This window comes from Leuciscus leuciscus, assembly GCF_965113295.1.
Source record: "Leuciscus leuciscus genome assembly, chromosome: 20".
Lineage (NCBI taxonomy): Eukaryota > Metazoa > Chordata > Actinopteri > Cypriniformes > Leuciscidae > Leuciscus > Leuciscus leuciscus.
Window position 1 is genome coordinate 28,178,095 of NC_138744.1, and position 21,058 is coordinate 28,199,152.

General features: G+C 42.5%; 2 protein-coding genes across 2 annotated transcripts in view; one reads left to right on the plus strand and one right to left on the minus strand.

Annotated features, from left to right (window-relative positions):
- The window catches only part of cdkal1 (CDK5 regulatory subunit associated protein 1-like 1), a 344,073-nt gene that overhangs the window by 172,587 nt on the left and 150,428 nt on the right, over positions 1-21,058 (plus strand). Inside the window, exon 8 of the mRNA XM_082150344.1 lies at positions 10,168-10,271. Within this exon, the coding sequence (XP_082006470.1) occupies positions 10,168-10,271 (104 nt within the window). The remainder of the gene's footprint in view (positions 1-10,167; positions 10,272-21,058) is intronic.
- LOC309484188 (uncharacterized protein) overlaps positions 10,740-21,058 on the minus strand; it is a 157,480-nt gene continuing 147,161 nt past the window's right edge. The window contains exon 2 of the mRNA XM_082150464.1: positions 10,740-13,541. Within this exon, the coding sequence (XP_082006590.1) occupies positions 12,522-13,541 (1,020 nt within the window). The 3' untranslated portion in view covers positions 10,740-12,521. The remainder of the gene's footprint in view (positions 13,542-21,058) is intronic.

The following is a 21,058-nucleotide window of genomic DNA, read 5'->3' on the forward strand; positions in this document are numbered from 1 at the left end:
GACTACTTCCAGTGCAAATCTAAATTTGCCAGAAGTTTGTCTGGGTTTTCCCAGGCTAATCAGCTATATTACCTCTAATGTAAATTAGAAAATCACATACTGATGCAATCACATACACATACATTTATTGAAATCACATACAACAATGCCAAGGTCTCTGGAAAGAGGTTTAAGTTATATTTATGTTCAGCGTGGTCATTTAAGTCACCTGATCTTTAAATGTTTTCAGGATCTGCAAGACGGGACTGGACTCCGGATCAACATAATGCTGTTGCCCTTCACTGCTGCATTGCGTCTGATTTGTTTTACCTGAGATTCTTCAGACTGTCTCATTCTTTCGGTTTATCTGGACACAATATGCAGATGTTTGTCAGGATAACAGTGTCTCCAGATAATCAGTATAACCTGAAAGTCCTATATTTCTTGTGGGTTATTATAAGAGCACTTGTGAGGTTTATAACTGCATGAAAACAAGCTCCTGTGACAGCCAACCCCAGCACATATTTGCATGGCAGAGGATGTTTCCAGTAGCAGCACACGAATGCTTTCGAATTACAGCCTGCTGCACATCCGCTTTAATTAACAGCTAACTTTCGGTTTTCCTCTCAGTGAACAAATTCTGCATCAGCACTGATCACCAGCAGATTATACTTCAATTACAAGATTACTGTGGGAAAACTGCTGAACATTAGGAGGGGGGCTGGGTCATGAGGCGATGGTAAACATGCCATAATGGAAAAACTTAAGTTTACTTCAGTGACACAAATACAAACAAGATGCTGAAGACAAAGATGTCAGCAAGATGAAGCTTCACAGAAGCGTGAGATTCTGCTGCTCTGTAAGCAGACATGCTTGGATGTATTCCATTAGTGTTTGACGTACTGTTTGAGAGATCGAGAGGAAAACTCAAACCCTGCACAATACTGAGAGTGTCTAAAACTGAGCCAAACACCGGGGAAGAGCTTTCATTGCTTCTGTGTGATGTTTGGTGAAAGTGCATCTCAGATCAGACAGCAGGCACCAGAAGAGTCAGCCCATGTCTGGATAAAGATTGTTCATTTAAAGTGGGTCAATATAAAGGTAAAAAAAAACACAATCAATCTCTCAGATTCACTTCAAACATGGAAAACAAACCCAGCTCTCCACTCATCTGAAACCAATGCCACAGTAAAGTCTTCCAGACTGTTTCTCAATGCTTCTGTGAATCTTGCCCAGGAGTTCCCATAATCCCCTGCGCCCATGAGCTCATGAGTACGTTTGACCCTCTGAAACTCATGTTTTTTCTAACTGTCGCAGTGAGGTGGAGGTGATGCTGGGGCTGCTGGGATGTCTTGTGTTTATGTTGCTGGTTGAGGTTGTTCATCATCTTGGCAATTATGACTTTTCAGTTTATGTTTTATAGTGCTGCAGTATTATCATCGGTCACAGTTTTTGTCTGTTGTTGTTTCTTTCTCTCCAGCTCAATTGACTTCCCTCTGTCCTTCAAACACAAACACAATGACAAACCGCTGGATGAGCTATGTAACTTACCCAAAGTTCAAACTTCTATTAATTATTTTCAAGTCAACCCCAAACATGCCCACCGACTTAACGCACAATTAATGGGGCCTTGCAGATGTGAGCGCTTATCATCAACTCAGAGTCTCCTTCCTCTCTCCTTATGGAGAAGCTTGTGTCTGGCTCTGTCCTCTTGGGCACGTTCTCTGCTGGCGGGGGTCAGCATAATTTAGCTGCGTCTCACTCGCTGGGGCTCAAATTAATAAATTGAGGGACCAGGGAGCATCTGGGGAGCTTTCAGCATTGTCTTACTGTCACAGCACTGTTGAATAGGTAACAAAGAGTAAAGCGGGTTAGTCTCACCAGGGGCCCATTAGCCCCAGTGCTGTGATGAAGTATATTGTCCGTATGTATCGCTTGTGTAATTAATGACAGACGGATGCAGCCACGACGAGTGGCTTTCAGCAGATGTAATTAAGAAATTATTTACTGCAGGTGTCTAATCTGGCCCTGATATTTTGTGCCATACAGTATGTGTGGAGAGAACAGAACCCGTGAAGCCTCATAAATGAGCCTGTTTATAATTGTGAATAGAGAAGAACGGCCACAACCGGGTCTCGGGTCTGTTCTAATGGGTCACACAGCAAGAGGTTTACCTGTAAATTGAGTAAAATACTGGCATCAGTGGTTCCAGCCATGTACCATAATTGTACAGTTTCAACAAGGCTTTTTTTCGTTTTGTTTTTTTCGCAGTAATTTCACTGTAAATTACTTGTAGAAATGGTTCAAGATGGTTCCAGTTTATCGTAAATCAACAGTACTAATACCATTGTTAATTTTACAGCTGTACTGTAATTTCACAGTAAATAACATGGCAGATATGGTTTTAGCTATAGTTCTACAATAAAACAAAACAAAATACAAATACTATTAATACCATTTTCTGATGCCTATAACTATGATCTCTAGTATATCTTGTATATAATGTAAAACAGATTGTTCACTAGATGGAGAGAAAATAAATAAAGTAATATATTATGGTGGATCATTTGCTATTTATTTAAACACAGTGAAAAAATAAAATAAAAAATAAAATAAAATAGGCATTGACAAAATGGCCAAGACTGACCCAAACTGAATCTCAGCATAAATACAAACAGCAAGTCAAGAATGAATGAATAAATGAATGAATAAATGAATGAATAAATGAATAATTGAATGAATGAACGAACGAACGAATGAATGTGCGGAATATGAAAGTCCAATATGCGGAAGGAGTGTATTAAAATATTACATGCTTCACCTGATCAATTAATGTGTAAGAAATCAATCCATAAAACTTTAAATAAAAACTTAATTTCTTCAATGTATCATGCAATAGAAGAATGAATGTAAAAATTCAGATATTTGAAACCGTATCAGACCCCTGGTCAGATGCACTGATTTAAAGTTGAGAAACTTTAATCAACATTAAACAAACATTAAGAAAATATTAGTGACTATAACACAATATACTCTGCAAACATTTTTAAATGAATAATAATTAAAAAAAAGTTGGTCGATTATAAACTTAGAGAGTAAATGTTTGAGTATGTTTGAGCAAGGCTCTGCATTCTTTCAGGTAATAAAACCATGGCAACCAGAGGCCTGGTTCTCTTACTTTGGGGATTGTCACAGACATCTTCCTTTGTGGTTAATGAGGGGTTTTAAAGATTGTTTGTTAAATATAACAAATACTTGTGTCTGATTTGTCTCAGTCGTTAAACAGCATTTCGACATATTTGTGTGTAGGTTATTTGACCTTTAAGGCGCATATCCGAAGCCTACAGTATACTTTGTTTATGTGCGTTCTGCCTCGTCTCAGAGCGCACACACAGGAGGCTGCCTAGGGAACAGCATCTCTTTCGCAGCTTAATGTGCTTTTAATAACACTGTTTAATATCAAGCATGTCCAGCAGTTTATCTCCCTATCAGCTGAATGGGACTAGCACAAAGAACGTAAGGAGAATAAAATATTCGGTACGAATATTGCTACTTGATGTCCAGTGTTTAATCTATGTCTTGTAATAAACCCCATTGAGGAGCTCTACAAGCTTTACAAGTTCTTCTACACTTCCACTTGCTGGCTGGCATTGATGGATCTTGTGGCATGTCATGGTGATAGCACCTTAATGTTCTGCGATTGTTCATGCATCCATCAATAAGGATACCACACATCACCTGCTTCAATAAGCAATGAGATGCCCTGAATGTATTATATCTACTCAAATGTGAATGCATCTCAGCTCAGACAGGTACCTGTAGATGGAAGCATGTCTCGCTGGCATGATGAATGTAGTGAAAGAGCAGCACTGAACGGTCCCTCTTTGGTTCAGTAACATGACTGAAATATCCATCAAACTCTTCAAGCGCCTCACTGTGTCGACCTTCTCTTTTTGTTGTCTCTCGCTCAGGTTATTACTGAAGAAACATTTTCCTGGAATTGTCTAAGGCAGGACTTTAAGTAAATAGATTACCCAGAATGCAGACCAGCCTACTTTAATGTCAGCCATTGCCATGAGTGGTCTAGCTTCTATAAATAGGCCTGTGTGTCTTGACCTCCTGCCAGGGGCCGTGTTGGGCAGAGTAGAGGTAGATGGGAATTGGTTTAATGTGAAAGTGTTGCATAGAGACGTCATAACCATTGCCACTATAGTGAGTTTGATCCATGTTGTTGGTCTAACATTAAAGCAGCCCCCGGTGCAGACCCGTTCACAGTGTAGGGGGCTTCAGTCAGACCTGTGTGTGTAGGGGATTTAGAGGACCCATCTGTGCCCGTTTTCTTTGAGGCAGAGTCACATGACCTGCCGTCCTCTTCTGCAATAGCTGGTTTAATTTGCTGGAGTGCTGGGAGATAGATGGTCACTGCTAAAAAGTGTGTGATGTCAAAGCCAGACAATTTGACTATTTTTATTTAAGAAGGATTTCAGTGGACAGGAAGGACGTCTGTCTTGGTCATCTGTGTTAAAATGTTTGTTGGGGAATCTAGATTATGGGAGTGCTTATGTCTTGATCCTGGTCTTTTGGCTTTGGGTCATGATATTTAGTTAGCTGAATTTTTTTGACTCCAGCTCTTTACAAAGGCAAATTTAGTTTCACTCAATGCACAATATTGATTAATTAACTTTTCTTGTCCTCACATTTTATCCTCTAGTCCACTTTGAATGAAACCATCAACCATTGAAGACCAGCATTTAGTGGTTGGGCTCATGAAGTTAGATGAATATGTTTCTTGACTCACTTACTGCAAGCATCAATTGTTCATACAAACAGCAGTATGGTATCAAACCCCAGTGAGCTGCCATCTTGGATGAAAGTTGCAGTGCATTCTGGGATTACCTTATCTTTTAATATGTGTGATGCCGCCTTACATTTGGGCTTGTTTCTGATGGTTCATTAGGAAAACCATTATGGTGAGATGCTGTGTAGGTAGACAACTCACTCTGCTCCATTTATCTCTTTTAAGGCATCAGTCGTGCTCGTACATTTTCATATATATATTTGGATGGTGTTTATCGATGTGCTACAATGCAGTACTAAATACATTTTGTAAAAATAGTCTAATTAAAACTTGACATGTTTACTCATTATTTGTGTGTTCTGTATATTTATTATTAATGAAATCAAACTCCAATTAGTTGTGTGCATCTACAATGTTGTTGTTTTTATAGTTGTTGCCCAAGTAGAACATAAAAAATCACTGAATCTGTGTGATTTGTGGGAGGATGCTGCCTTTGAAGGGAGCTACATATGCAGACAGTAGTATGGAACAAATATCAATATGCTCATATAGCAATTACACATTTAGATGTGTGTATGTGTTGAACCTGTGGCTACACATAGAAACAAGCTCCAGCTTTAAACACAGCACTGATGTTCCACAGAAACTCAGCTCAGCACTTTTCCAGAAGATGTTAGCTAGAGGGGAAGTAATGCTGGATGGTGTTCTCTCTGAGTCTAATGATACTCCTCATGGCAGTGCAGCGATTTGAACTCTCCTCTGAGCTCTTGGATGACAGCCTGACATCCTGTCAGAGATTTTGGCCTGTGGCGGAGCCGGTGTCTCTGTTGCTGTTTGAAGTGAGCCGGAGAGGGCTTCATCAACAGTGGTGATGAAAGATGTGGCGGCGCTCAAGGCTCAAAGCTCCCGTCTAGTCAGGCTCTCTGTGGAGCTCATTCAGCAAAGCTCTCGCACAAACAAAGAGCAAAACAATTTTTCATCCATACCACCATCCTCCTGCTAGACTCTTATTGATCAGTGGTCTGAAATGCAAAGATAAGACTCTTTACCTCTGCACCGAAATTGTGTAGGACAACAATAAACTTAGAGGTAAATTGAGGCTTTTAAATTAGACTTTTATTTGTATTTTTACTGTGCTTTTTCTGCATTTTACTACTTTATGGCCTAGTGCATACTGCAGTTTAAGTCAAGTCTATTTGTATAGCGCTTTTCACAATACAGATTGTATCAAAGCAGCTTCACAGTATTAAATTAAAATAATACAACAACGTTTTTTTCAAGAGGAATTTATTGATTGATAAAATTAAATTAAATATCCCCAAAATATCCCCAACTGAGCAAGCCAAAGGCAACAGTGGCAAGGAACCGAAAAACTCCATCAAGTGACCTAATGGTGTCCTAAAACTCCATCAGGTGACCTAATGGAGAAAAAAAAAAACCTTGGGAGAACCCAGGCTCAGTCGGGGGCCAGTTCTCCTCTGGCATTTATGAGCTAGAGGCCGGATTGTAGTTTGAACTATAGGATTATATGAATGCCTGGCTGAAGAAATGCGACTTTAATCTAGTTTTAAACTGGGAGAGCGAGTCTGAGCAACGAACAGTATCAGGAAGACTATTCCAGAGTTATTCCAGAAAAAAAAAGAAAGAAAAAAAAATGTTTGTTTGTAAATGAGTGTGGAGAAGACGCGTTCAGCCGTGATCCATGGACGTAACCTTTAAGAGTATGCAGCGTTGGATCACTAAGTTTAACAATGACTGAGAAAGGAAAAGTGCTTTTCAAGATGGCGTCTTGTTTGTAGACGAGTATTTGTCGCTGTCATTTCATCTGTTTTAACTTTTAATATAAACATTTGCACTATTTTACCGTCATATCTTTTTAGCTCTGTTCAGTATATTTTATAGTTTTAAAAATGCGAATACCTACCCTACTATTCTACTTGTATTGCGGCCTGTTGTCGTGGACTTTTGCGACTGGTGTGTCTTCTGGCGAGGTAATGGCGAGAGCAACTGGGAGGCAGCGGCACTTTGGACTGGTGTGTCTTTTGATATGGAGGACTGTTCCGGAGAAATTGACCCGAGCCTTTGGGAGGCAATGACGCTCTGGTTGTGCACTCAGTGGCCTGTTTGGCATGCCGGTACTGCTTCGGGTCTGCTCAAGGATCATGTTCATGAGATCTGGCTTCTCTGGAGCGATCTTCCCTCTGAGTTGCAAGCCTTCTCTGGAGCAACTTTGCGTGTTATACATTGCTTTTTGTCGCGGGGTAACGGGAGTCTTTCACCCTACACTTCACCTATTGTTTGAAAAGATTCTGCCGTGGGCGCGGCAAAGAAAACATGGTTCGTTTTCCCTTTGCTTTTACTATCAATAAATGTCCATCTCAATTCAGGTCTAGAGCTATCCCAATTTCAAACGCCTGACAGCTGTAAATAAGCGAAAGGATTACGGTTCCTACAACTGAATGTAGTTTGATTAATAAAATTTACTCTTTAAGAATCTGGGTGGACATGACTGATGCAGATATGATGTTTTTGTGTTTTTTTGTTTTATTGAGACATGGCTAAAGGCATCAATTACAAATGATATGATTAATATAGATACATATAACCTATTCAGGAGTGATCGTGCAAAGAAAGGAGTCGCCGCAATTTATGTAAAAACTAATCTCAACTGTTCCTGCATACGGTCTGTCAGCTAACCAAATGGATTTGAATTACTTGCACTAAAATTTACTTTTTCATCGAGATCTGGCATTATTGTTGTTGGATACTATTGTCCATATTAATCATCTTCAAGTGTAGTAAACACTTGTGGAATAAACATTAACTTATTCTCGGCGACCTGAATTGGGACTGGCTTTCGCCACAGTTGGACCAATTTAAAGAGATTTGTGACTCTCTTTGTTTTGTACAACTAATTAATTCAACATCTCAAGTTAATCAAAAGGACTGGGATAAATAGACTTTACTGGACTTAATTTTAACCAATTCATCTCATAAGTTTACCGCAGTTGGTGTCTTCTGTAATGACATTAGTGATCATTGTGCAGTTAATTATGTAAGAAATTATAAGATCCCCAAGTGTTCACCCCATTTTATTTATAGAAGTTTTTTAAGCATTTCCACGAACAGGCTTTTATGCATGGTCTTAATAACAGTGATCTGGGTGTTGTTTCACATATGCCAGATGTAAATTTAGCTTGGGATTATTTTTTAAAGATTTTTCTAACAATATGCAAAAAGCATGCTCCTTGTAAATGTTTAATTGAAGGATAAGCGGAAAAGACAATCCTTGGTTCAGTGATACTATATCTACCCTTATTAAACAGAAAAATGTTGCTTGGGCCAAGGCGAATAAATCAAATGATTCAATAGATTGGAGTAAAAAAAAAATAAAAAAAAATTCTGCACTAAATCAATTAAAAAATCTAAAACATGATTATTATCTTTCTATGGTAAACGAATAACTAAATAATCCAATACAATTCTGGAAGCTAGTTAAATCTACCCCGGCATCAAGTTTATCAATTAAAGCTCCAGATCACTTGATTGTTAATCAAACTGTCGTTAAGGGTAGAGCTGACACCTTTAATAATTATTTTACTGTTGGTTTAAACTAGTCTGCTCTACTAGTTCTGGTGTTTTTACTTCTACATATGTTGATTAAACTAAACATTGTCCCAGGCAAGTGTTTAATTTCTCTTCCATTACAACATCTCAGGTTTACAATGCTTTAGTGAAACTAGATAGTAAAAAATCAGCAGGAGTTGATCAAATTTACCCCTGCTTTTTAAAAATGGCTGCTGGCAGAGCAATTGCTTTTATTTTTAATCTATGTTTAATTTCAAACACTATACAGAGAACGTGGAAGTCGGCAACAGTTATTCCGTTATTAAAAAGTGGAGATCCTTCAGTTCCTAATTATTATCGTCCTATCTCCAGATCACCTGTTTCAGCTGAAGTATTTGAATGATTGATAAATTACAGATTAAAACAATTTTTATTGGATAATGATATATTTAATTATGACCAATCTGGTTTTAGAGCAGGTCATAGTACTATAACTGCAGCTCTGTCAGTTACAAATTATCTTTTAAACTCTCTAGATACTAAAAAGTCTTGTGCAGCATTATATGTTGATCTTTCAAAAGCCTTTGATTCTGTTGACCATAATCTATTGCTACAAAAACTTAGGTCTATAGCTATTAGCGAAACTCCTCTAAAATGGTTAGAACAGTTTAGTGTGTAAGTTTAGAAAACTATAATTCTAAATTTTTCCAAGTAAAAAAGGAGTTCCCCAATGTTCAATTTTAGCTCCTGTTCTGTTTTCTATCTTTATCAATATTAATATTAATGGCACAGACAGCAGCAGGTATATTAGCCTGCTGTCACTGTAGGACCGAATCGAATGCACGGATCTACTATACTGATATAAAGATGCTTTTTTTTTTTTTTACTGTTTACATTCACTTAAGACATACAGTAACCGCCAGATTGCGTGAATACTCACCGAGACGGTAATTTTGTACATACATTTATGTGTATTGGCCATTTAAGTGCAATTAACCACGGAAGCAACTCAATTTGGTACTTGCGAGCTGTTTATGAGGCTCTCAGAGAGCACTTGAGAACTGAATGGTTTAAAAATTATAAAATGTTTAAACTGGCAAGATTTAACTTTAGTGACTATGCAACATCGTGCAAGGGACAATTCCGTCAATTCCGAGCTTGCAGCTCGCTTATAATGCAGACACGATGTGGTGTTGCCATTTTCGCATTTTGAGAGAGAGAGCACACGGATTCACTCACACTGTTTATTACGTCTCACAGAAAAATGACTGATTTGTCAAAAGTTATTTATTAAAGATGTATGAATTGTACCTCACCTTCAGCAAGCCGCTGCAAGTGTGTATGCCATGCCTCTCACGGAAGGCGAACATTTGCAAGACATTATAAGTGATTATCAGCTGATAACAATTGGTGGCCAATCAATCGAAGCACGCCTAGAGAAGAGGGAATGTGCATGAGGACACAGGAACAAAGGATAAACCGGTGTATCATGAATGAAGAAGCTCATGTGTCCAGATATTATTTCACACACACAAAAAAACAAAACAAAAACAACTGAAATCTCGATGCTCCTTAAAGGGAGTTCATTGCCTTTATGCAAAACAAATTATGAAATATGGCATGGACATACGTTTCAACCGGACCTCAGCTTGACAGCTTACATTTCTGTTAGTATTTTACAAATCAAAATATTATGGAGAATGATTGCTCTGCAGTAAATGGTGAAATCAGAGTGTTCAGACGTGTTGCCGTTGATATCCGTCATACTTAGTTGTGTGTATGTAACGCCTCATGATGTTTATGATCTCCTCTCTCTCCCACAGCTGTCTGAACGCTTGCACGTACTGCAAAACCAAACACGCCAGAGGGGATCTGGCCAGTTACCCCATAGAGGAGCTGGTGGAGAGAGCCAGACAGTCTTTCCAGGGTGAGTCCGACTGTTTGACTTTTGAATCCTGAAGTCAGAGTGATCACAAAATACTACATGGAAATTATGTTTGCTCAACATTTACTCTAGTTACTCTGTCTAAATTAAATGTAAAGGTGTCATTAAGATTGTTCAATGTATAATAGTACCCGAGCAAACCACAAGTTTAATGATATTTACTGAAGTACATAAGCTTCAGTCATCTGACAGAGATCAGGTCAATCAGCCCATGATTCCTAAGAGTGATATGAGAGCTAGATTATGTAAATACGTTGATGCATCACCTGAAGCAGATGCTAATAGTTATAATTGCATCATGCGTTATAAGGTTGTTTATACAGCTTTTTATTTAATTTTATACAACTATTATTTTGTACAACTTTATTTTTTTTTTTTTTTTTTCAAAACAAAATTTTTGGTGCTCACAACCACATTCTGGGAAAACCTGCAGTGTATCAAAGGAACGTACTCGGTTACTAACGTAACCTCGGTTCTCTCTAGAAGAGGGAACGAGTACTGCGTAAGATATCTTACGCTAGGGGAAAATCCTTTTCCGCGAGATATTGAAGCCAAAAATTATCCTTAATTTTGTAATAATGCAAAACGCGTTGCAGCAGCAATGCAGACATAGGCGAGACAGCTCGCGCGCCTATTGGCTGCTCTGCGGCAACTGCAGCAGCCTATCGAGCGAGGCCTGGCGTGACGTCAGACCCAATCAGGGCACTTCGCGCCCGCTGCGTCACGTCCCGCCGAAATGGGCGTGGTCTAGGCCTATAAATATCGCTCGCAGGCAGCTATTATCTGGTTTTTCATCATCGAAGCAACCAGAGCGTGTGCATGCACGGCAAGATACGCAGTACTCGTTCCCTCTTCTAGAGAGAACCGAGGTTACGTTAGTAACCGAGTACGTTCTCTTACGAGAGGTCTCTCGTACTGCGTAAGATATCTTACGCTAGGGGACCCAATGTAAAACGCCGTGCATGCTGAGATCTGACACCAAAGACCCAAGGGCGAAAGCCCGGGGTACATATAGTGCACAATCACTCAGGGAACTCACAGGGAGTCCGGGAAGAGGGAGGGGTGCAGCCTCACTTTTCCACATATAGTAGCGTCGATGGGACGCGAATTTCATCATACAGACAGGGCGGGGTACGGCCTGAACTGATGGGGAAAATGTGGGTCTTACACAGTTTGCCCAGCTTTATACTGTCGAACATTGAGCTGTGCTCAGCAGACGCAGCATTCTGAGCTGATCGCATCAGGTCAGATAATACTGGTAAATTTAGACCGACAGCAGCCTGGCCTGCAGGGCGGGAACCTCTAGGTTATAAAACCTTATAAATGTAGACGGGGAGGCCTAGCCTGCCGCCATACAAATATCTTGCAAGGCAATCCCACTTGACCAGGCCCACGAAGAGGCCATGCCTCTCGTGGAGTGCGCTCTGACACCCAATGGGCACTGCATGCCCTTGGAGGCATATGCCAGCGCTATAGCATCAACTATCCATCTGGATAGGCTCTGTTTCGACGCGGCTAGTCCCTTAGAACGTCCGCTAAACGAAACAAAAAGCTGCTCCGTCTGTCTGAAAACAGACGAGCGAGACACATAAGCTCGTAATGCCCTGACTGGGCAAAGGAGGCTCGCGTCTCTTTCCTCATCAGGGACCGGTAGGGCTGACAGGGAGATAACCTGCGCCCTAAACGGTGTGTTGAGGGATTTTGGAACATAACCGTGCTTAGGTTTGAGTATAACTTTTGAGTCATTGGGCCCAAACTCCATGCACGCCGCGCTCACAGAGAGCGCGTGCAGATCCCCTATGCGCTTCACTGAAGCGAGAGCCAGCAAAAACACCGTCTTGAAAGACAGGTGTTTCAAATCGATTGACTGTAAAGGCTCAAATGGCGCACCTTTCATGGCTTCCAGAACCGTAGAAAGGTCCCATACGGGGACTGAGGGAGGTCTGGGAGGATTCAGTCTCTTAGCTCCTCTAAGGAAGCGGATGACTAAATCGTTCCTTCCTATTGACTGACCAAGCGTTGTTTCTGAGAACGCTGCTATAGCCGCCACATAAACTTTGAGCGTGGAGGGGGCCCTGCCCCCATCCAACAGCTCTTGTAGGAAGGAAAGCACCTCCGTCACACCACAGTTTGTGGGTGACACACCACGGGCTGTGCACCAGCCCGAAAACACCGACCATTTCGAAGAATAGAGTCGTCTTGTAGACGGAGCTCTAGCCTGCGTGATCGTGTTTAATACTCTTTTAGGGAGTCCAACATGTACCCGTTGATGGCCCAGACATGAAGGGACCATAGTTCCGGGTGAGGATGCCAGATCGAGCCGCGGGCCTGTGAGAGGAGATCTCTCCCCATTGGTACTGGCCACGGGGCAGTACTTGCTAACTGCATCACGACTGGGAACCAAGGTTGGTTTTTCCAGAACGGTGCTACCAGCAGTACTGAGCATCCTTCTTCCCTGATCCGTTCCATCACCTGAGGCAGGAGAGAGACGGGGGGAAAAGCATAGAGCGGGCGGCGGGGCCACACATGGGCCAGCGCGCTCCTGCTCTTGGAGAAAAATTCTTGACAGTGAGCGTTTTCTTGAGACGCAAACAGGTCCACTTCCGCTCTGCCAAATTTCTTCCACAGCAGATGGACTGTCTGTGGGTGTAGAGACCACTCGCCTGCCGGAACATTGTTCCTGGACAGTCTGTCCGGTCCTATATTCAAGATCCCTGGCACGTGCGCTGCTCTGAGCGAGCGCAGGTTGCACTGAGCCCATACCAGGAGGCGTTCTGCCAGCCTGTACAGTTTCTCGGATCTGATGCCGCCCTGGCGATTTATGTAGGACACCACAGACATGTTGTCCGAACGGACCAAGACGTGGTGACCTTTTATTTGGGGACAAAAACGCGTCAGCGCGTTGTCTACTGCCAGCATTTCGAGGCAGTTTATGTGCAGGAGCTTCTCCCGTTCTGACCACTGGCCGAAGAACGGTCTGCCCTCGAGCAGCGCTCCCCATCCCGAGGTGGACGCGTCCGTGGACACCACTTTCACCCTCGAGGAAGTCCCCAGGCTTACACCTGATTGGTACCAGTCGTTCGCTTTCCAGGGTTTCAGAGCTGTAACGCACTTCTGATTGACCCTGAGGCGAAGCAAACCGGGTGCCCACGCTTCGCGTGGGACTCGCGCTTTCAGCCAAAACTGCAGCGGGCGCATGCGGAGCAGACCCAGCTGGAGCACTGACGATGCTGAGGCCATGAGACCTAGCATCTTCTGAAATCTCTTGAGCGGGACAGACACGCCGCAGCGAAAAGAGTTCGCTGTGCGTCGAATGTCTACCGCGCGCTGTTGTGATAGTCGCGCTATCATGGATAGTGAGTCCAGTTCTGTGCCCAGGAAAGATATTTTCTGATATTTTCGCCCAATTGACACTCAGACCCAAATCCTCGAGGTGATCGAGTAAAATGGTCGTGTGTTCTATGAGCACTGCGCGAGATTGCGCTAGAATCAGCCAATCGTCCAAATAGTTCAGCACTCGCATGCCTCTCATTCTGAGGGGTGCGAGCGCCGCATCCATGCACTTCGTAAATGTACGGGGTGCTAGGGACAAACCGAACGGCAGGACTGTGTACTGATATGCCTGGCCCTCGAAGGCGAATCTCAAATATCGCCTGTGACGTGACGCTATCTGTATTTGAAAATACGCGTCTTTCAGATCTATTGACACAAACCAATCTCCTTGGCGAATCTGCACAAGGATTTGCCTGGTCCTGAGCATCCTGAACTGTCGCTTCACAAGCACTTTGTTCAGTTGCCTTAGATCTAGTATGGGTCTGAGACCCCCGTCTTTTTTCGGTACCAGGAAGTATCTGCTGTATAGCCCTCCTTCGCTCTGAACTTGAGAGAGAGGCTCTATGGCCCCTTTGCTCAATAGTTTCGTCACTTCGGCTCGAAGTAGATGTGCTACTTCTGTTTTTACCGTGGTCTCGACGCGCGCCACATAGCGGCGAGGGCGTCGGCGAAACTGCAGCGAATAGCCTCTTTCTATAATGTTCAGCACCCACTTCGAAACCCCGGGTAGCTTTGCCCATGCGTCTGCATGGATAGCTAGGGGTTGAATACGAAGCGCGCTCCGCTCGCTCAGCGATGGAGAAGCTTCGGTGTGCTGTAACACAAGCGTGGCGCTCGTGACATTTGAGGCATGGGGCGCGCTGATGACAGCGGGCAGATTGCCCGCGCTCGACTCCTCTGCGGTGGTTAACCACGAGGGGAGGGCTGGGCGGTTCCCGTGGGAACTGTCATGTCTATGTGTGGATGTGGGCGCGGGACAGCGGGCACATTTATCACACCGAAAGCATCGTTCGCTTAAGTGAAGCGAGTGCACGTTGGTTTCGTTTTTACAGAAACCGTGAGACATGCATAACGTGGTGTTAGTGGGCACATTCACCATGTTTGAAGCGCAATCGGTCTGAGTCGATTCATGTGCGCGAGCCCTGTGTGACGGGCTGTGCTTGTGTGTAGAGATGGGCACTGGGCAGTGGGCATTCTTCTTACACATAAAGCACCATCGGCCGTGGCCGGGACACCAGAAAAATTCACACTTATGGGATTTATCTGGGTAGCCGTAAAAACGGCGTTTGTGTACAGGCAAGCGGGTGACAGAACCGACTTGTTTACTGCAGGATACACTGGAACAGTCACATTTACTGGAACTGAACGAGCGAGAAGTTGCCATAGAAACAGAGAGCGTCAACATGCTGGCGTTTATTGCAGGCCTGCGTGCATTACAACAGGCTTGTTCACTGCAATATTGACATTTCCAGTCGCCTGAATTCCAGAGGGGAATGGGAAATGTATAGGAAAAAGGAGGTTGGTCCGTCCGCAGCGGGACCAGAAAAACTCCCTTTTTTCCTTACGCCAGTGACGCACGGAACACCATAGAAACGGTGTTTGGGTGCAGGCGAGCGGGTTGTACAACGCGCTCGTTGGCTGCAAAATACACATCTGCAGTCGCCTTTTCAGGGAACTGACAGAGCGAGCATTGACGGCATAATTTTATCTGCCGGTAGACCCGGGGATCGAACGCGGGTCTCTCGCGTGCAAAAACCTGAGAGTCTGCCACTGGGCCACAGGGGGAGACACATTGTAACTCAGTTAGCGCGAGTATTATAAGAGAGCGTCAACGTGCTGGCGTTTGTTTGCAGGCATGCGTGTATTACAACAGGCTTGCTCACTGCAATACTGACATTTCCAGTCGCCCGAACTTCAGAGGGGAATGAGAAATGTACGAGAAAGAGGAGGTCGGTCCGTCCGCGGGGGGACCAGAAAACGCTCTTTTCTCCTTTCGCCAGTGACGCACGGAGGAGCAGTCTCGGAGAAGGATGCCAGGTGAGTCCTCAGAGTCACCATAGGCAGTAACTAACTCGCAGTGAGGGCAGTCGCCGTCAGCGAGTGCGAGAGCTGCGTGATCAGGAAAAGGGGCGTCTTGAAAAAGACGCCCAGCTCTTTTAGTGCAATGGGAGTGTGTGTCGCGGCGGCGAGCACACACACATACATAAACACAGTAGCAGAGAAAGGATATAATGCCGGAAAGCGCAGCAGGAAGGCAAGGAAGGCGGCGCGGCCAGCGACTTCAGTGACTCGTCCCGCTGAAGGTGCTCTCTTTCAGACGGCGCGGCTTCTTATCCAGCTCCAGCGATGCGTGTGCTTCGCTTGAAGGATGAAAAATCAGATAATAGCTGCCTGCGAGCGATATTTATAGGCCTAGACCACGCCCATTTCGGCGGGACGTGACGCAGCGGGCGCGAAGTGCCCTGATTGGGTCTGACGTCACGCCAGGCCTCGCTCGATAGGCTGCTGCAGTTGCCGCAGAGCAGCCAATAGGCGCGCGAGCTGTCTCGCCTATGTCTGCATTGCTGCTGCAACGCGTTTTGCATTATTACAAAATTAAGGATAATTTTTGGCTTCAATATCTCGCGGAAAAGGATTTTCCCCTAGCGTAAGATATCTTACGCAGTACGAGAGACCTCTCGTTAGAGAACAGCAGTGGACAGCTCTGTCACTTTATATGATGCAGAAGATATTCTCAATTGGATATCTTTGTCATGATACTGTCGCTATACAGAGTTTCTCGAGTTTCTTAACTATTCTCCTACATTGGTTCTTTATTTGTTTTAAATAGCAGACTTAATATTTATTAATTTCTGGTCATAATTTGGAGACAATGAGCATATGAACCGTGGTGCCGTTCTGCTTATATTAATCATGCAGTAAAAATGCCCCTCCCTGCTCCCAAAACCAGTCGTCTGTGGATGAGAATCTGAAACATGGACTGGTGGGACGTTGTCCTGCTCCACTTCACAGACGCTGAGTGAAAGGAGAATTTTAGAATTACGGGACACTCATTTATATGACACTTAATTCAACAGGAACAACAGCTCGTTCCACATGTGATACGTCATCACGCTATTTCAACGTCATTGTACATGCGCAGTCCTTTCAGTTTCGGTTTTCAGTCCGATCAAGTGTTTACTGTACATGTTCTCTTGATCGGATTATAAAAGGAATAAACCACCCCTTTCAATCTGATCGAAATTTCATTACGATCGAGCTCAATTGGATCGCTTAAGGTGTTTACATTAAGGATTTTCAGTCCGATTGAGCCGTCAATCTGATTACTAACGGATTATTTGGTTGCATGTAAATGTAGCCATTGACTGACAATGCAGCCTTCATGGACGTTTGTATTACTGATAGATGCCTTTTTATTCTTGGCACTTTTTTTTTTTTTTGTAAAGTATTTTTTTATATATAAAATGTTTTAGTAAAAAGCTGAAAGATTAGTGGCAGAATTTATGGTTCATATTTATTAGAGTTGGGGATATTAATAATCAACATCATCTAAATAAATATATTATCAAAATAAAGTTGCAGCCCTAGTTTATACGAACGTGTCAGTGGTGTCTCATGGCTCCTTGTCAGTTTGACATGTTAGCCAGCCGTTTGTGGTCATCCGGACCGAGAGAACATCTCATTACAAGAGGAAGATGGGATGTTTGAGCATCAGTAAGTCACGTCAGAAATGCATTGAGCAACAAATGTGCCTTTTTGGATGTGTGTGTGTGTGTTTGTGTTTGTGTTTGTGTGTGTTTCTCTGTTACTGTGCGAGTGCTCGTGGTGTCACAGCAGCAGACACACGTTTGCTAATGTTGACCATCTACATCTGACAGAACCTTCAGTACTATGCAGCAGATCATGGAGTGTGTGAGACACAGAGCAGTCCTGTCTGAGCATGTGCACTACTGCACATTAAACACTGATGGAAGTGGAGCAAAGGATGTGTAGGGTTGGAAATAACCAAATATATTTTAAAATGAGCAAATACATTTGCTTTACTTTTTCAACCCCCCTCTATTTCTTACCACAATGACCATTTGGAATTCCTAAAGACAAAGAGGTGTCAGATGTCTTCAGGCCTTGATGGTTATCAAGGCCTTAAGGCCAAGGTGTGTACATCAATGGTCTGCTAATTGCCACACTTTTAGCATGGTGGGGGAAGTTGCCATCCTCTGATTGGTCAGTTTGAATGTCTCACTTTGGGTTTCAGTCACATGGTCAAGGAAGGGATAAAAGAAGATTGAACTGTTGCTCTTGGATTCTGCTTCTTTTTCTTGCTCTTCTTTTCTCTGGCTCTTTCGCTCTTCTCTTTTCTAAAGCCTTTCTCTCTTTCTATCCCTCAGGCAACATTTTACATATATGCTGGGTACGATTAATGGTATAAGTTTATCATCTCATACATCTGTTTTGTGACTATTTTAAGTGTAACCATAACCAGATATTGTCATAAACCCTTTGATTACAAATGATGTGCTAACTAGTTTTGATTTGCTAACTTTAAAGTGCTACCTGTTGCAATGCAATATCGTCACACTATGGCAACACTCTCCCATCCCATGTCAAGACATCTGTCAAGCTCTTTCTTTCTTTCTTTCTTTCTTTCTTTCTTTCTTTCTTTCTTTCTTTCTTTCTTTCTTTCTTTCTTTCAAAAACCTCGTAATATTTATTTTAATTTTTATAATATTAAAGAGTATTTTTTTAAACAAATATTTATACATAGGCACTGCATGTTTGTTTTACATGTATGAGCAGAACATTTTAGTTTCTGGAGCGCATTAAACAAATTGAGCGCGTGTGTAGACATTTGCCGCTAGTGTAACACTTACTGAATTCAAATAGACTGCAGTGACATTATTCTAGAGGTGGACTGTGATTGGAGAGCTGAGGTCCTGCTGTAGTACAAACCAAAAAAACTAGTGATGTTAATAAGTATGTCCTAAATAATGTGTCTCTTTTTTCTCTGTTTATATAGGCCTTAGCCTTGAGATGACGATTTTCTTCTAAATCTCCTCCTGAACCCACACTGAATCTTAATTTTCAGTGGTATCCCCAAACGGAGGATTTATTTCATTTGCACTGAACTCTGGACATTTTTTTTTATGTATTTATTCAAATTTGATTTAAAATTTAAAATCTGATTCGAAATATAGCAGAGAATGAGCAGTAGATCTGAATGAGTTTGAGTAACTGCAGATGTGTCAATTCCTCACATCAGGAGAACACAAGGGGGCTGTTTACACCTGGCCACTTCATGTGTTTTCTCAGATCGGATAGCTATCTGATTTATCAAAACGATTCCATTTACACCTGGTCTCATAAATGTGTTTTTGCAAAACGGATTTAAATCCGATCTTCAATTCCCGCGCTATATGCAGATTTAATGGAGTGTACGTCACCGAAAGCAAAAGATATGAGCTGCATTTTATTGATCATCAGCTAAAATTTCAAAGACCGCAATAAAAGAGAGCGGCAACAGCCCTGGTAAGATCATTTCGTTTCTTAAGAATTTACTTTTAATGATGATGATTGTGTGTTAAGCGCCTACGACTTACTTTCACTTTGATTTGCGATAGTTTGCACGTTGGCTTAATGAATAGATGCTCAGCTTCTCATCTGAGGTGATGCGTGTTCCAGTAGTGTCGTCATATCTGGCTATAACATTACATATAGCCTATAACACGCTCTCACACGTTTATTTTTTTTTTGCATTTTTGGGAGGAGTACAATTTACATATGTGGTTTCAACAACCAGATGCATTTACACTTGTCCAGTTTCGTCAGGAATGCGGCCCAGACCACCTCCTGAAGTGGTTTGAGCGATCGGATTCAAATCCGTCTCGAATGCGTTTCGGAGGGCATTTACACCTGGTCTTTTCACGATCGGATAGCTGTCCGATCTGAGAAAACGCATGAAGTGGCCAGGTGTAAACAGCCCCAAGGTGGATCTGTTAACTGCTTCACATATGATCAGAAATCTTCTGATATGCACTGCTGAGGTTTTGCAGCACTAGCAGCACTCGTGAACACCTCAGCAGGCACTCATCCGTTTCAGTGATGGTTTTTTATTCAGTAACAGCATCTATATGTGTTTTTTTGGATACTTGCAATGCTTACACAGCTTTTTCTTTTGGGATGTAGAACAAAAACAAACAACTAAAATCTAAGTAATAATAATAATTCTTTACATTTATATAGTGCCTTTCTGGGTGCTCGAAGCGCTTTTCATATGGAAGGGAGAATCTCCTCATCCACCACCAATGTGCAGCATCCACGGCAGCCATATTGCGTCAGAACGCCCACGCCACACGCCATATTATTGGTGGAGAGGAGACAGAGTAATGAAGCCAATCAGTGTATATGGGGATGATTAGGAGGCCATGATTATGGGCAGAAGCCAATGGGGGTTAAACCCCTACTCTTTCTTTTTTTTTCTTTTTTTTTTTTTTTTTTCTAAAGACATCCTGGGATTTTTAATGACACCCGATGCTGAAGCCACATCTCAGAAACACATCAGAGTCCAGCGCTGTGTTTGCACATGCTGTTCTTCACGATCGTTAGCAGCGTGGATCAGAATGATTCAATATGTTCTGAGTCAGTTGGAATTTTGGCTGATTTGTGTCATTGCTGGTTTTAGTGATGTTGCTTTGTCTTTCTATCTTTGTGGTTATATTGTCTGCTGAACGGACTCTCTGAAGTTTCAGTCCAGTCCAATGGTGGAGTATACTGTATGGTGGAGTGATGGACATTAAGGTTAGATTATGGTCTTAATAATATTTGCTCTTCTGCCAGTCCTCACTTTCAAAGTGATATTTGCAGCAGGATTATTGATTGTAGCGGTAAGCGCAGGCTAAGACTGACATATTGAAAGCATGTGAAACGACCTTGTCCACTGATGTGGCACTTTAAGAAGTTATACTTTATTTAGTGCTACTCATTTATTCACGATCGTTTGTATGCCTGTCAGACATTAAGAATGAGTTTAATCTGACCAATTATCAGGAATGAATCGCATGCTGTCAAATGAGCTCTGAGCTCCGGAGAGTGTATACTCCTTATCACACATTACATCCATGAGTAAAAAGTATTTTTTCAGGAGTTCCTCAGAATTTTTTCAGAAGATTCCTTTAGTGGATCTGAAGCTGCTCTTGGTTACTGTTGGGCTTGAGTCGTGTACCGTTAGTCCTGTTTGAGCTCTCATCGTGGTTTGTCTCATCGTGAGCTCCACTGTGGTCCATGACGAGCAGAAAAAACACTGTCATTACACGATAGAGCTGGTCTGTGGACTTGACTAGAATGAGTCCAAGAATGTGAACCCGATGGTGAGTCCATCAAGGTTCAGACAGGGTAAAGCGTGGCTCTGGTCGGCTGTTTACACTTGAACTCTGGGCTTT